This window comes from Sus scrofa, chromosome 12, assembly GCF_000003025.6.
Source record: "Sus scrofa isolate TJ Tabasco breed Duroc chromosome 12, Sscrofa11.1, whole genome shotgun sequence".
Lineage (NCBI taxonomy): Eukaryota > Metazoa > Chordata > Mammalia > Artiodactyla > Suidae > Sus > Sus scrofa.
Genome location: NC_010454.4, coordinates 5,381,367 through 5,398,082, shown reverse-complemented (window position 1 = coordinate 5,398,082; position 16,716 = coordinate 5,381,367). Strand labels below are relative to the sequence as shown.

General features: G+C 51.0%; 1 protein-coding gene across 1 annotated transcript in view; it reads right to left on the bottom strand.

The window, feature by feature from the left end:
* SRP68 (signal recognition particle 68) overlaps positions 1–16,716 on the bottom strand; it is a 34,138-nt gene that overhangs the window by 4,409 nt on the left and 13,013 nt on the right. The window contains exons 7-12 of the mRNA XM_005653867.3: positions 16,631–16,713; positions 14,361–14,501; positions 6,607–6,705; positions 3,791–3,855; positions 961–1,117; positions 215–309 (exon numbers count right to left, since the gene is read on the bottom strand). Coding sequence (XP_005653924.2) covers positions 215–309; positions 961–1,117; positions 3,791–3,855; positions 6,607–6,705; positions 14,361–14,501; positions 16,631–16,713 — 640 coding nt within the window. The remainder of the gene's footprint in view (positions 1–214; positions 310–960; positions 1,118–3,790; positions 3,856–6,606; positions 6,706–14,360; positions 14,502–16,630; positions 16,714–16,716) is intronic.

Sequence of the window (16,716 nt, the reverse complement as noted above, 5' to 3'; positions counted from 1 at the left end):
GGTATCATGTGTCCCCAGCTCCCCAAGCTCTCCACCGACCAACGCTGCACTGGAAACTCCCAGCCACACTCCCAGGCTTCCCTTGAGCACTGGCCTGACTGCCCTCTGATCACACAGCCCGGGACCCAAACTTCCAGGGGAAGGGACACGTTCCCAAGGCCTCCAGAACCAGCGGGCGGCGGGAGAGAGCCCTGTCTGTCCCTTGGGACCTTACCTGTAAGCCTTGTACACCAGAGTTTTGAGGCCTATTTCTTTCTGGAAGGCTCTGTCCTCTTCTAAGCCAGGAAGCTGGAGCAATTCCACCAGATTCTGCACAAGAGACGCAACAAGAAAACTCAAAGAGAGGAGGCCTCACAGAGTTTCTGACAGAGGACTTTTAAGAACAGACGTGGACAAAAACAAAGCACCTAGGCTCCAAATGACGGGGAAAAGCCTGTGAGGAGTGACACGGCAGCAGCCGCACCTGGTGTCACCTCCACCCTCCTGACACTGAAAGCCTACTTGTCCTTTATCTTTCCGCCACACCTCACTGCCCTCAGAGGCTCCCTGGACCCTCTCAGCCAGAGGGGAGCTCTCCGGCTCTCAACTCACGTCGCAGACGGCCCACCCGTGTGGCACCTGCACAGACGCCTTGCTTGCATGCAGGGGTCAAACAAGCTCACGCGCCCCTAAGCTCCTGGGGGCCGCAGCAGTGTGGCAGCAGGTCCCAGGATGCTCCCCAGCCCACGGGGGACCATCCTGCACGGGAACACCTGTGGGTTTACTAGCGTCTACACAGCAACACATCTGAGCATCGGGCTCATGGGCGGCTGAACTGGTACGAGAACAAGACCTCTCTGTCTTTCAGCAAGATGCTAACAGCTCCTGGCTGTCCCAGCAGCTTCGCTATGCAACACTCAGCCATTCTGTGTCCAGCACACACACGAGACGGACTCTGCTTTCCCAGCCCTCCAGGGTCACCTGCAGGATGATGTCATAGAGCCGGATCAGGTCCTGGGGCCGGGGGGAGCGCTTGCCGTCATCTTCCGGCTGCTGCTGCAGCAGCGCCTTCTGCAGGCCTCTGGCCATGTTCTCGTTCCGCTTGATCGCTGTCGACAGCTTGATGTAAGTCAGGTAGCTGGAATGCAGCACATGTCAGCTCAGACTGTGCTCAGGGAAGCTGACGTTCCCAGAGGCGCACTGGGCCACGAGCTGGGACTGACCAAGGGGAGTGCGGGGGTGAGGCCTGGGCCTCAAGCTCCAAGGGCCCTCAATGCCGGCTGCTGTTCAGTGGCTAACGTGCAGGGGACCCATGTGAGACCTTACACGAAATTTGATTTGAGCTTGAATTACATGCCCTCTGTATCTTTTCTAAGAGCCAGAACGCTTACAGTGAGGCCCACAGCTGATGAGCTGCAAGGGTGCAGAGCTCCCACTAGAAAAGGCAGAGTCTTTAACAGGAGTAGAGGGACAAGGGTCATGAGACACAGGAGGGAAACCTCCAGTGAGACAGAAGAGGGGAAAAGAGCAAGCTGGAAGAGCTAGACTTTGTAGGAGGAGAAAACTTCAGAAAATAATTTTCAAAGAACACAAATGAGCTCTTAGAAATTAAAATGGCATCAGATAAATCAACTATAATAAAAATTTATTTTGAAAAATGGCACCAGAGGAGATGCTGCCATGGCTTCGTGGTTAACAACCCTGACTCGTATCCATGAGGACACAGGTTCGATCCCTGGCCTCGCTGGGCGGGTTAAGGATCTGGCGTTGCCATAAACTGTGCTGTAGGCTGCAGACAGGCCTCGGATCCTGCGTTGCTGTGGCTGTGGCGTAGGCCGGCAGCTACAGCTCTGATTAGACCCTTAGCCTGGGAACCTCCATATGGCCTGCACCCTTTTAGGGTGCGGCCCTAGAAGGACAAGAAAACAACAAAAAAAACATGGCATCAGAAATGAGGAAGCTTGCGCAGGAGTCAGATGGGAGGTCAAGAGAGCTCGGGGTGTGGAGCAGGAGCAGCCTGGGTGAGGGAGGGCTGTGGGGAAAGTGGTAAATGCTGCCCACACCCAAAGATCAGTGTGCACAGGGCATGTAGCGCCACGGAGGCAAATATCAAAAGAACTGGTTAAAAGAATCAAAAGCGTCTGCTTCTGAGACGTGGGAGGGAAGGTCAGGAGGTGGATTTCCCTAAAAATCAGACTCTCAAAACAAAGTAATTATTATTCAGAGCGGGACAGGACTCTAGAGCCAGCTCTGCAGAGTTTTATTAAAATACAAGCCCCTCCTGATTCCTGACTTCAATCTACCCCAAGCTGGCCTCGGACCCTTGCTGGACTCATGATCTCGACACGAGCTCCACGTGGAGGTGGGAGGACGGGTCCGAGGGCAAGGGGGCTTCACGCTGTGCAGGTCCCCTGAGCCCTGCTGAAGCTCCTGCGTCCCTCAAGGCTGGGAGGCTGACCAGCCGCTGACTCCGCCTCTCCGTGGCTGTGAACTACTAGGTGTCCCCTGGCCAGCCTTCTCCCGGGGCTGATGAACCAGAAGACTAAGGGCCGCTCCCGCTCGGTCCTGGTACGCCTGAGTCATCTGGCACCACACCAAAGTCCCCAGGAACGGAGACTAGGGGAGGGAGAGGAGTTTCTGTGGTTTTGTTTTTATTTAAAAAAAAGGGAGGGAGCAAGAGAATGACTGAAAATATTGCAAGGTTTTGCTAAAGAAATTACAAACAGTCTGAGAAATGAAACTTCGAAGGTCACATGGAAAGAGGATCTGATGGGAAGTGGATTTTATTTCCCTTCAGGAAGTCTGAAGAGTGTCACTCTTCCTTCCTTCTTTGTTCTATGAAACAAAATGACTCACTTTCAAAACACTGAGGTGATGATTCTAAAGATGCATAGGCAGAGCGAAGGGAGGGAAAGCCTGGGGGGGACTTGCTCCACCAGACCCCGAGGAGCGTGACAACTCCGCAGGGAGTCAGTGCGCTGGTGTCCGTACAGACAAGTGCACCCGCAGGGCAGAGGAGCCCGGAAAGAGCCCGCAAGGAGAAAGCGGGCCGCGTGCCCGCAGAGCAAACTGCACACTGCGGCAATCCCTCATCCTCACGGAAAAAGGTGAGCTGGATCCACGCCGCACTCAAAATTAAACTCCAGACGGAATTAGACTGGAGTTGAAATTGAACTTAAATGTAAAAGGGGTAACTTGAAACACTGGGAACACAGAGGAGAGTGGGCCTAGGAGCCTGGCATGGGAGGGAGAGTGGCTGGCTCTAGAGGCGGCAGGGGAGTTCCCGGTGTGGCACAGCGGAGGTGACCAACTAGTACTCATGAGGATGTGGGTGCGATCTCCAGCCTTGCTCAGGGGTCCAGGGTCCGGCATCGCCGTGACCTCTGCTGGAGGTTGCAGAGGCGGCACGGATCCCGCATGGCCCTGGCTGCGGTGTGGGCTGACAGCTGTAGCTCCGATTCGACCCCTACCCCGGGCACCTCCATATGCTGTGGGTGTGGCCCTAAAAAAGCAAAAAAATAAAAAATAAAATAAAAGATAAATAGGAGAGGGGCCGGAATCAACATGGGTGGGGCCACAGAGAGCTTCAGAATTACTGGTTGTATTCTAGTTCTTATCCTGCATAAAAATTTTGAATTATACACAAGAATATACAAATGCAAACCTAGATGATAAAACGTGCGCAAATGCATTCGTACTGTCACGTGTACCAACCAACGTAAACCGTAAGGTATATAAACACTACGGATACTCTTTTGCTCCCAGGTCATACCAGACCATGTCAAAAAGGAGAGAAAACAACCACCCTTACCTGTGCAGGTACTGAAGATTAGACACCTTCCCCGACTCGCCATCAAGGGGATAGTCTCTCTGTTTCTGCAGAAAGCGAAACAGTAAAGATAAACCAGCTGATCCTATCCCTGGCTCTGCCCAGCTCACTCAACGCTGTGGTCCTCGCAGTGCCCTGGGGCACAGGCAGGGTCTGATAGTGAGGGGCACATTCCTGAACCACGGAGTCACTCAGCTGCCCCTGGCATCGAAACACCAGGTCTGAAGAGGAGAATTCAGAGTAACAGCCAGGAAGGCTCCCTGTCCACTGTGTCCAGGGTGCAGGCCCAAAGCCTTAAGGCGGACGGTCCTCGGCTCCATTTTGGGACCTGTCTTAGACTCATGTTCTATGCCTGTGCCAGCAGCTCCTGCCTCTGTGGCTGTTGGATGACGGCCCCCAAAGCTGTCCACAGCCCAAGAGGAACCTGTGAAGATGTTACCTTTCACTCAAGAGGCCTCAGAGATGCGGTGAGGTTAAGGATCTCCAGATTAGCCTGGACTCTCCGGGTGGCCCCGCCCAGTCCCAGGCTCCCGAGAAGAGGGAGGCAACAGGGTCAGTGATACAGAGAAGACTGGGCCTGAGGCCGCGGTCAGACAGGAGGGAGGCCGCTCTGCTGCTGCCTGGAGACGGGGAAGGGGCCACAGGGCAAGAAACGCGGGTGGCCTCGACGAGGAGGAAAAGGCACTCTCTGCAACACTGGGGACGGAGTCTCCCCTGGAGCTTCCACAGGAACGCGGCCCTCTGGACTCGTTTCAGCCTCCCAACCTCCAGAAGTGTGAGATGACACATTTGTGTCGGTTTAAGCCACTGCACTTGTGGTAATGTCACAGCAGCGACGGGAGAGCTCACTATCACTAAATGCACCGCGTTCCGTGACGTGTCTGCTCAGAACGCAAAGCGACTGACAGAGGCTGAGGCTCGGCACGGACCTGCTGAACGAATGAAGGGACGTTTGCCACGCAGACGGCAGCTCAAAGGGAGGAGGAGACAACTGACTGTGGCCCAACATGCACTTCCTGAACTACAGAAGGGGCTGTGGCAGAAGACCCAAGAAAAAGAACTGCTCTTAATATGCTTGTTATCGTCTTAGGAAAAACAAAACAAAAAGACAAATAGGAAACAATACAATGCTGGATTAACTATCAAACAAAAATTAGAGCTGCAAGTACAGATAGTCAAGAAATGAGACACACGGGCTAGGATGGCGTAGGCGGGCTCCTCACTGATGGGGAGCCATGCGCTGCAGCTTGAAAGCCGGCCAGAGTTGGGACAGGTGGAAAGAGAGGAAGGAGCAGCCAGGTGTGAGGAGAAGGGAAAGACAGCAGTATAAGGAAGGTGAGGACAACAGCTTGAGGCAGACGACTCAGAGGGGGAGTTCCCACTGCGGCACAGCAGAAACGAATCCAACTGGTATGCGTGAAGATGCGGGTTCGACCCCTGGCCTCCATCGGCGGGTGGGGGATCTGGCGTTGTGGTGAGCTGTGGTGTAGGTTGCAAATGCGGCTCGGAACCTCAGTTGCTGTGGCTCTGGTGTAGGCTGGCAGCTGTAGCTCCGATTTGACCCCTAGCCTGGAGACTTCCATGTGCTGCAGGTACGGCCCTAAAAAGCAAAAAAAAAAAAAAAAAAAAAAAAAAAAAGACAATGACTCAGAGGGAAGCAGCCACTCACAATGGTGGAAACAGAGGACTGAAAGACAGGGGCTCAAGGAGTCGGAAATGTACCTGACAGACCAGCGGGGTCTGACGCAGGACACACAACCCTCAGAGTGGGGCAAACACAGAAAACGACGTCTATTTATATTTATCTCAAGTCTAAAAACTTCATTTTAATGCATTTTATATATCACAAATCAAGTGAATAATAGGGTATATTGTTTATAAATAAACGTATCAGAGGTTAACTTGGGGGCTGCTTTATTACGAAAGTTTAGAGAGCACTGCTCCAGGACCTCAGCAAGCCACTGGGCTTTTCATAAGCAGAGAGTGAAATGGAAACTAAAAAGATTCAATCTGGGAGTTCCCGTCGTGGCTCAGTGGTCAAGGAATCCGACTAGAAACCATGAGGGTGCAGGTTCGATCCCTGGCCTCGTTCAGTGGGTTAAGGATCTGGCATTGCCATGAGCTGTGGTGTAGGTCGCAGACGCAGCTTGGATCCCATGTTGCTGTGGCTGTGGTGTAGGCGGCAGCTACAGCTCTGATTAGACCCCTAGCCTGGGAACCTCCATATGCTGCAGATGCAGCCCTAGAAAAGGCAAAAAGATAAAAAAAAATAAATAAAAAGATTCAATCTGTTCTTCTGGCAAAAATGCCTGGAGAAGCAAAATGAACTTAAGATAGGAAAAGCAATCAGGAGACCTTGATGGTAATCCAAGCAAAATATAAAAGGCTCACTAGAAACAGGTGGGATGGACAAGCAGCCAGAAAAATTACAAAGGGAGAAGAGACAGGGCTTGTGGTAACAGCGGAGAGAGACAAAAACGGTTCGGAGCTGCTCCGCCTGGACGCCCGGATGAATCACAGTGATGTTATTTAAAAAAGGGAGCACGGGAGAAATCCACCCGGAGACACAAACTTCAGACCTAAGGCTAACAGGCAACAGAGAAAACCATCAGGAGACACAGGATACAGAGCAAAGACTTTCGCAACCTGGTGGGGCCCAGAAGAGGCTGCCGTGGTTATGAGCCAGTCACCACACCTAAAGCCAGCGGGGGCTGCGAGTCGGTGCCCCGAGAAGGCGACACACAGACGAGGAGGAGCCCGGCCCAGAGCAAGAGCCGTGGCTCCGCTGACAGTCCTACCTGGTCTGGCTTGAGCTCTTCGCGAACGGCCTGGATGGCGTCCCGACACTCGCTGAGCATGGACTCGAACAGCCGCTCCTTGGTTTCTTCGCTTTCAGCCTGAACCAAAGCAGAATGTGAGACAAACGTCCTCGTGAGTAACCCGCAGTGTCCCATGCAGGAGGGCAGGACAGTGCTTCAAGGCTGCCCAGGAGACCCCCAAAGACACCCCCAACCAGAGGTCACGGCAACTGCTACTGTGCTCCACCGCGTGAGATTTCTCTTATGGCTCATCCCTTATTTCCATGGAAATTATATACATCGATGTAAAGCGAACATACTGAAGAAACAGCCGTATAACTGATCTGAAACTGTCAGGCAACAGATGCTTTAATTTTTTTCCTATCAAAAACTTTTCTGGGAGTTCCTGTCGTGGCTCAGTGGTTAATGAACCAACTGACTAGTATCCATGAGGACAAGGGTTTGATCCCTGGCCTTGCTCAGTGGGTTAAGGATCTGGCGTTGCCGTGAGCTGTGGTGTAGGTCACAGATGCAGCTCGGATCCCATGCTGCTGTGGCTGTGGTGTAGGCCTGCGACTGTAGCTTCAATTTGACCCCTAGCCTGGGAACCTCCACAAGCTGCAGGTATGGCCCCCCCCAAAATTTTTTTGCTACGTTCCTCCAATGCCTCTGCTCAGGACCTGCACCTGGCACCCCTAGAGCGGTCTTACAGACTAGATTTGGGCACTGCTACCTCACACTGAAGCACAGCACACCAGAAATTTCTTTATTATTTATTTATTTATTTTTGTCTTTTTGCCATTTCTTAGGCTGCTTCCGCGGCATATGGAGGTTCCCAGGCTAGGGGTCTGATCGGAGCTGTAGCCCCCGGTCTACGCCAGAGCCACAGCAACACAGGATCCAAGCCACGTCTGCAACCTACACCACAGCTCACGGCAACACCGGATCCTCAACCCACTGAGCAAGGCCAGGGATCAAACCCGAAACCTCATGGTTCCTAATCGGATTCGTTAACCACTGAACCACGACAGGAACTCCCAGAAGTTTCTTTTCCTTGGAGTACAACTCCACAGTTCTCACCACAGAAATTCTGCACTCAGTCCACACGGCTACGCTGAGAAGAGTTTTAGGGAGAGGCTGACCAGCTCGGGATGACAGTCTCTGCAAAGCTCGGGCGTCACCCCTCTGCCCGCCAGCGGATAAGGCCAAAGGTGACTCATTAACTGAATACCTGCCAAACCACATTATCATCCCAAAGAATCCGACTGAGCAGGTGGGAATGGGCGAAGGGCAGCAAGGGGATGAACCTGTGTTACCGGCAGACCCACTCTGACGTGAGCACACCAACATTCCCGGGACCGTGTTTGACTTTCCGCAGAAACTAACACACAATGTGATCTCTTGACAGTCAACTGACCTCTGAGACAGCCCCAAAGAAAGCCCAGGCCTGCCAGCCCCTCTAAGAGGTGCCTGCGAGGAGCTGAAAGAAAACCCTTTTCTTCCCTTAAGCACTCTTATGCTTCTCCCAGATTCCAGCGTGTAAAAAACTTCCTTATAAGTTACCCACTCAACTCAAACATACCTGACTATTTAGAAGTTACGCGACTTTCTTGTTGTTGCGGAACTTAGGAACAAACAAGGAGCCCAGCTGTACGAAGGCAAACGTGGCTCCACTAACACCCTGAGACCTAGAGCAGCGCTGTCCACTCGCACGTTCTGTGATGGTCACATCCCTGCCTTGTCCAACAGAGGCACCAGCTACCTGTGGCTACCGAGGCCTGAAATTTTAATCAATTTCAGCCACTGTGTGGCCAAGGGCAGCTCTGGAGAAACACACTCCACACAAAACACTGTTAAACAGGTCAAGTTAGCAAGATTCTTCATAATCACTTAATCCAACTGCCACATCGCTCACAGTGCAGCTCTTTCGGAACGGGGCCGCCACACAGTCAGCAGCTGGAATGACAGGAGCAGAGACCTGGCGCCACCCACACACCCAGAGCCACGGCGTGAGCAGGCAGGATGACCTCCAGCACAATCCAGCAAACACGCCACCCACACCCTCTCAAAGTGGGTGGGGTTCAGGACCTGAGGCGATGGGTGCAGAAGAAAGAGAAGAGGGAGCTTGGCTTTACCAGCTGCACAGGACCTGTCTCTCTCATGGCGAGGGTACATGCAAGTAAAAAAAAATCAAGACGATGCAAAAATGCTGAACCTCCTTCCCGCCAGGTATTAGCTTCACTTTCCTTGAAAGAGGAAAGCTCTGCATCAAGGTATTGACTGGAAGCAAACGTTTCCTCTGCTCCCAGAAAATTCTAACTTCCATTGGGAACGTCACAGGAAGTCTTAAGGCGCAGAGAAGTCAGCTGCCTTTTCCAACAGCACCCGGCGGCGCGGCAACGCAGGGAACACCATCCTCTGGGGCAGACCTGCTTTCAAGGCTCCCAGGCTGGGCAAAGAGTGCTCACGCACGAGCGTGTTTTGCTCCTCATACTCTTCTTCCATAAACCACCTTGGAGGCCAAGACAATCCTGAAAGGACAGCGGGACAAACACCTCTCGACACGCGTGCAGGTTCCTCAGAGGCTACCCGCAGACGGCTCAGGCCTGCCACTGAGCCCACAGAGATGGGCTCCCAAACCCAAGGGGCGAACCGCCTGCCTGAGGGTTTGCGCTCTGCTGGGACCCGCGCCCAGGTGCCTACGACAGAGAGACATCGTCAGCCCAGAAGTAATGCGAAACTGGATCCTGACAGACAAGCTCTAGATCGACGCTCAGGAAACCTCCAGCACTCTCGGAGGGGCTCTTCTACAGCCTCAGCCACGTCTCCAGGCCGCCTAAAGCCAGCTGCCGGGGTCCTGTCCGGCTATCAAAAACAGAGCTCCCAGATGGTTTTATTTTATTTCATTTTTAGGGCCGCACCCACAGCATAAGAAGGTTCCCAGGCTAGGGGTCCAATCGGAGCTGCAGCCGCCGGTCTACACCACAGCCACAGCAACGCAGGATCCAAGCCGCGTCTGCGACCTACACCACAGCTCAGGGCAACGCCGGATCCTTAACCCACTGAGCAAGGCCAGGAATCGAACCAGCAACCTCACGGACACTATGCCAGGTTCATAAACCTGCTGAGCCACAATGGGAACTCCCAGATTGTTTTCCCTTGTCTACAAAAATTGCTGGAAGGCGGTGGTGTGACTGAGGGACAGGCAGGTGAGTCTGACCACGGTCTCTGCCACACCCGTAGGAGAACCAGGTCTCGCTCGGCCCACTGAGGTCGAGGAAAAAACACACTGATACGGAGCAAAGGAGGATACAAATCTCAGTTAAAAATAATTTTTAAGAAAGAAACAGAGATTATCTCCCTTCCAGTCAAACATTAAAATATTATCCAAAGACAAAAGACAAAAAGAAAGGAAAATATTACCTGTAACTTGGGGATAAGAGTCCTCAAACCTGCAGGTACTTTAAACCCACTCCCGCCCCAGCTGCCTAACATCCTCACACAAGGCAACCGTCAGTGACAGTCTGGGTGGGATCAAGCGTTAACAAAGCAAGAGAGAGAAATCATAAAGTAAGACAATATCGGAGTTCCTGCTGTGGCGCGGCGGAAATGAACCCGACCAGGAACCATGAGGACGCAGGTTCGATCCCTGGCCAAGCTCAGTGGGTTAAGGATCCGGCGTCGCCGAGAGCTATGGGGTAGACCGGCAGCTGTAGCTCCAATTCGGCCCCTAGCCTGGGAACCTCCATGTGCTGTGGGTGTGGCCCTAAAAAAATATATATGAAAAAAAAAAAAGTAAAACACTATCAAAGGCATGAGGCCCCAGAGTTTTGGGTAAAGAAAGGAAGGATTTTGCAGCTGGATTTCTGGCAGCTGATTGAGCCTCAGCTCCAGTCTTTGCAGTTTAATATTATCTCCCTGAATTATTTCTTCCTTCCATGCTTTTCAGTAAACTGCTGTTCTACTACTTAAATGTCATAAAAACCTTGACAAGTAAGCAAGAAGCCGGGGCTGCCCAAGTCCTGCATTCCAGTGCCCAGAGGGTGGCAACCACCACCACCAGCCAGGTTAGCAAACAGGGCAACGAAAGCCCGGTCTCTCTCAGACAGACCCCTCGGTTCCCAGGGCAGAGAACAACCCAACACAGTCAGAAAAGCTGCCACCACCTGACAGTGGCACCAGGGAGCAGGCAGTTCTTCCAGAGATTAGCCTCAAATGGCCAAAGGGCATCTTTGGCATTTAATAACCCATGGTTCACTCAACTCGATATACGTTTAATCAGCCACAGCACTAGGCCTGACATCTAAGGATATGAGTAAACTTTATTTGACACTGAACTTACACTGTTTTACTTGCTGGCTCGGTCTGGTGTATGTGTGATGTAGCACATGGGGCACGGAGCTGTTTTTAATGTTAAAACCTTAACGGGGAGTTCCCATCGTGGCTCAATGGTTAACGAATCCGACTAGGAACCATGAGGTTACGGGTTCGATCCCTGGCCTCACTCAGTGGGTTAAGGATCTGGCACTGCTGTGAGCTGTGGTGTAGGTCACAGACGCGGCTCAGATCTGGCGTGGCTATGGCTGCAGTGTAGGCCAGCAGCTACAGCTGCAATTCGACCCCTAGCCTGGGAACCTCCATATGCTGTAGTTATGGCCCTAAAAAGACAAAAAAATTAAAAAAAAAAAAAACAAAAAAACCCTCAATGGGATTCCCAGGATTTTTATACACATTTTCTTTGATCTATCATTTCTGAAAGGTCTCCGATACTCAAGTGATTGATCCTAATGCACTGTACGATCCTTAAAAATCATAACTGTGATTAACCAGTATATTAACCAGGACTTAAGAGGAAATAACGTGACAGATTCTACAAACATTAAACTGATAAAGCACTATTACAAACTCTGTGGTAACAAAATCAACAATTTGCATGAAATTAATACATTTCTTCTAAAAACAAAAATCCAAAGGGACACAGGGTAATACAAGAGAAATGTACAACTCGTAAAGGAATTATATTTGTTTAGAACAAACAAAAACAAAATTTACAAACCTTCCCACAAAGAAAATCCCAGGCCCAGTGGTTCTACTGATGTGGAAAGACCACAAACATTTACGGAAAAAAGACACCAATGTCACATATTCTTTCAGAAAGCAGAGTAAGAAGGAACATCTCCAAACTTGTTTTATGAGTTATGTATAACCCTGACACCAACCCTGAAAAAAGACATTACATACAAGAAAAGAAAGTCATAGGCCACTACTTCTCATGAAGATAGAGGTGAAATTCTCCAAGTGTTAACAAATCAAGCCCAGCAATATGTAAAAAGAACAATATGCTGTAAACAAGGGGCTTACCGCAGATATTCAAGGTTGGTTTAAATGTTGAAAATGATCAAAGTAATTCACACGGAGGTTCCCAGGCGAGGGGTCTAATAGGAGCTGTTGCAGCGGCGGCCTATACCACAGACACAGCCACGCCAGATCTGAGCCGCATCTGCGATCTACATCACAGCTCACGGCAACGCTGGACCCTCAACCACTGAGCGAGGCCAGGGATGGAACCCACTACCTCACGGTTCCTAGTCGGGTTTCTTTCCGCTGCAGCACCACGGGAGCTCCGAGGACTATTTATTTCAATCAAGATTCTGCTTTTTCAGTCTTTATCAGGCACCCAGGACTCTGCTTTTGTACTGTGAAGTGAAACTATATTTAACTGTTTACCAAAGCCAAGGAAAATGATCCTGTCACTAGGTTCCTGATGAATCTAACAGGACATGTAGAAAACTTCAAGGAACACGAGTGCTGGGGTCAAAGGGCCTGGTTTGAGTGCAAGCACTCCCGTCCATCAGGTACAAGGCCGTGGGCAGGTCACACTCTGAGTTTTCCCACCTGTAACATGAGAGTCTCACCCACCCCAGGGTGAAAAAGATAAAAAGAGAGCATTAAGCAGCGCAGGCAGAACACTGAGGAGGACCGGTACCCTCCCTGCTTGTCTCTGGGGTGTCTCTGTCCAGGGGACTACCGCGTACTCAAGAAATTGGTGAAATATTGCATAGGAACATGAAAAATCCTTACAACATGTTAGTAAAAAACAGGATACAAACCTGGATCTCGGTATGATTCCAACAGATAAAAAAAAATCACAACTGTCTCTTATGAAGATGAAAGACTTAAAAGGAAATACATGATTTTTTAGTAGAATGCAGTATCAATGAAGGTATACGGGAAGTCAGATTACAGGCTGATTTCTGAAAAATATTCATGTTTTCTAAATGTTAAGCAAGAATAACTTTTTTTGGTCTTTTTGTCTTTTTAGGGCCACACCTGCATATGGAGGTTCCCGAGCTAGGGGTCCAATCGGAGCTATAGCTGCTGCCCTGCGCCAGGGCCACAGCAATGTGGGATCCAAGCCACGTCTGTGACCTACACCACAGCTCACGGCAACACCAGATCCTTAACCCACTGAGCAAGGCCAGGGATCGAACCTGCAACCTCATGGTTCCTAGTCGGATTCGTTAACCACTGCGCCACGACGGGAACTCCCATGAATAACTTTTTAAAGTTACTTAATAAATGTATGATTGTGTCTGCGGCCCCGTTCCTAAGAAGTCTCTATTTCATTTGCCCTGATGAACCTCCCCAACTCCTAGTCTAACCTGAATTCCTGCCCCACTGTCACCGATGCCTGGCACAGAACTGAGACAGTTCCTTGCTTCCAGCATCTACCACTGTGAGACCAGAAGTTACTCCAGCTGCATTATCCACATGGGTGCCCTCGGCCCCAGGCCAGAAGAGAGCCCAACACAGGCAGGGCCAATGAAATGCTCTCAGAAAAAGTGCAGCCTTTTAGATGAATGAAAACGCAACTTTCTGCTGTTGTTCTAGTCGTCTGTCCTTCAGGCACATACAAGGGAAACGAGAGAGGCAACACGTAACACAGACAACAGGCACAAAGAAATCCTGCACGGCTGAAAGTGCCCCCGACCCAACGTCGCGGAAAGGACTGGAAGCTTAAAGCAGCGCATCAACACAACCGACAGAGCACCCCCCCACATGCTTCGGGCACCGCGACGTCGCAGGGAATGCGGCTGGCCCCTGGAGAGGGTGGAGACACAGTGAGCAGCCTGGTTTTTTCCAGACGTGCTTTACCCAATATGAAGGGGCTGTAAAAAAGGCCTCAGTCACGTCGGCAAACCAACCTCACCAGGATCTCCCACCTTCTGGGCTCACTCGGCTGTTCACACCCAACGCAGGTAACAATCACGTCCGTGACAGCGTCGGTTAGGGCGACACCGCGTGACCACTGCACGTGTGCCGCACGTAAACAAGGTGTCCGGGCTGCCGGGCTGTCCTTCAAGGGCCCAGGAACAAGGGGCGGCCCTTCAGGGCTAGACGGCTAGGACAGCGGTCCGAGAGCGGCCGGGGACCTAACAGACCTAACAGTTCTGCCGCTGTACCACCTGCTGGGCCGAACGGGACCCCAGACCTCACGCAGCCTCGACGGTGCCCACTTTTCTTGAAGGCTGTCACTGCTGACTTCTTTACCCTCTAAACCTAAGGACTCCTCCTGAGAACCTCAGCTTGGAAATAACTTTATTCAAGAGGGTGCGTCCTGAGACTGTTAGCACACCCCGAGCAGCACTTCGATGAACGTGTGCGGGAAATGAACACCAACGAACACCACCGCGTCGGCACACCAGGGCGACCTTCGACCCACGCCCGCACGCGCCACCGGCCCCGGCCCTCACCTGGGCGATGGCCGCCTCGTTGTCGGCCAGTCCCAGTAAAAAGATCCTCACTCTGTCGACCTTCACCGGGACCGCGCGGCCTCTCCACTCCACCTCGCTCATGGTGGCCGCCTGCTTGGCTCGAGTCTGGGTGATCAGCGCCTGGGAAGCAGTTTTAAAAGTTATGAGTGGTCACGGCGACAACCCGTGGAAACCAGCATTTGTCTCTTTTCTTTTCTTTTTTCTTTTTTTCTTTTTGCTATTTCTTGGGCCGCTCCCGCGGCATATGGAGGTTCCCAGGCCAGGGGGTGAATCGGAGCCGTAGCCACCAGCCTACGCCAGAGCCACAGCAACGCGGGATCCGAGCCGCATCTGCAACCTACACCACAGCTCACGGCAACGCCAGATCCTTTAACCCACTGAGCAAGGGCAGGGACCGAACCCGCAACCTCATGGTTGCTAGTCGGATTCGTTAACCACTGCGCCACGACGGGAACTCCTGTCTCTTTTCTAAAAATGACACATTACAGGCTAGAAAACAGAACATGCGTGGCAAATGTACATTTAAACTCCTCCTTGGTATCAATATTTCTTAGTTTACAGAAAGTCAACAGGAAAAGAACATACTAGGAGGCTAAAAAGAGCAACACTAAGTTTTGGGAGGCACGTGAGGAGGAAGGAGTATCTGTATGCACGACAACGTAAATCAGCGGAAGCTAAAAAGACTTGCCAACATCTGTTAAAAGTGTCCAAAAACATTCAGCTCCACTTTTAAAATTTTATCCTAAGGCAATAACTAAGAATGTGTACAAAAGCTAGGGACACAGATATTCATGCTAACACCAGTGACCACTTTAAACAATCAACAAGGGAGTCCCGGCTGTGGCTCAAGGGTAACAAATCCAAACAAATCCAACTAGTATCCAGGAGGATGCAGCTTCGATTCCTGGCCTCATTCAGTGGGTTAAGGATCTGGCGTCGCCGTGAGGTGTGGTGTAGGTCACAGATATGGCTCGGATCTGGCGTGGATGTGGCTGTGGCTGTGGTGTAGGCCAGCAGCTGTAGCTCTGTTTTGATCCCTAGCCTGGGAACTTCCATATGCTGCAGGTGCAGCCCTAAAAAACAAACAAACAAACAAACAAAGTAAAAAATGGCATACAATGAGTGATCAAATAAAACATGTACTACAATGGAAGACCAGGAGGCCATCAAAAGATGTGTGGCGGTGTACTCACTGACGTGGAAAAAATGCACGCGATATTAAATTTAAGCAGCAGATTACTATGCTATCAATTCTAAGTGGAGTCTAAAATACCGCACAAACCAACCTATCTACAAAACAGAAACAGACTCACAGACGTAAGAGAACAGACCTGTGGTTGCCAAGGGGGAAGGGGGAAGGAGGGGGAGGGAGGGGGAGTTTGCGGTTAGCAGACACCAGCCATGACACTGAGGACGGATAAGCAGTGAGGTCCCCCCGTACAGCACAGGGAACCACGTCTAGTCTACGGGGATGGACCATGACGGAAGGTAACACAAGAAAGCGAATGTACATTCACACGTGGGACGGGGTCACTCTGCTGTACAGCAGAGACAGGCACAGCGCTGCAAATCAACCATATGCTAATAAAATATGTGTGTAAAGAGAAGCAGGTTATACCGAGACCCTATTTTTTAAAACACGTGTCCATAGTTCTCTGTGGTTTAGCAAGTTAAGGATTCGGCACTGTCACTGCTGCGGCACAGATTCAATCCCAGGCTGGGGGAACTTTCACTTTTGCCATGGACATGGTCAAAAAAAATGTTTTTCTTCAAAATATAAATATGCAGGAGTTTCCATCATGGCACAGCAGAAATGAATCCATCTAGGAACCATGAGGTTGCAGGTTCGATCCCTGGCCTCACCGAGCTGTGGTGTAAGTCACAGATGCGGCTCAGGGTCTGCATTGCTGTGGCAAAGGCTCGCGGCTGTAGCTCCGATCTGACCCCTAGCCTGGGAAGCTCCATATGCTGTGGGTCTGGCCCTAAAAAGCAAAAAAAAATATATATATATATATATATGTGTGTGTAAACGTGCAGGGGTTCCCGTCGTGGCTCAGCAGAAACGAATCTGACTGGCATCCATGAGGACGTTCCATATGCCACGGGTGTGGCCCTAAAAAGCAAAACAAATAAATAAATAGATAAATAAGCACAATTAACAGCAATTATGCCTGGATGATGAGATCACAGGTTACTTCTTTCACAAGCCAAAGACTCTTCACAAGAAACAAAGGCGCATGCTAGCTTACCTCCAATTTTTCAGCCAGGAGCCCCTCAGTGCCCCCAGACCTCAATCTCATCTGCATGAGTTCATTGATAGCTGACTGGTCCCCTG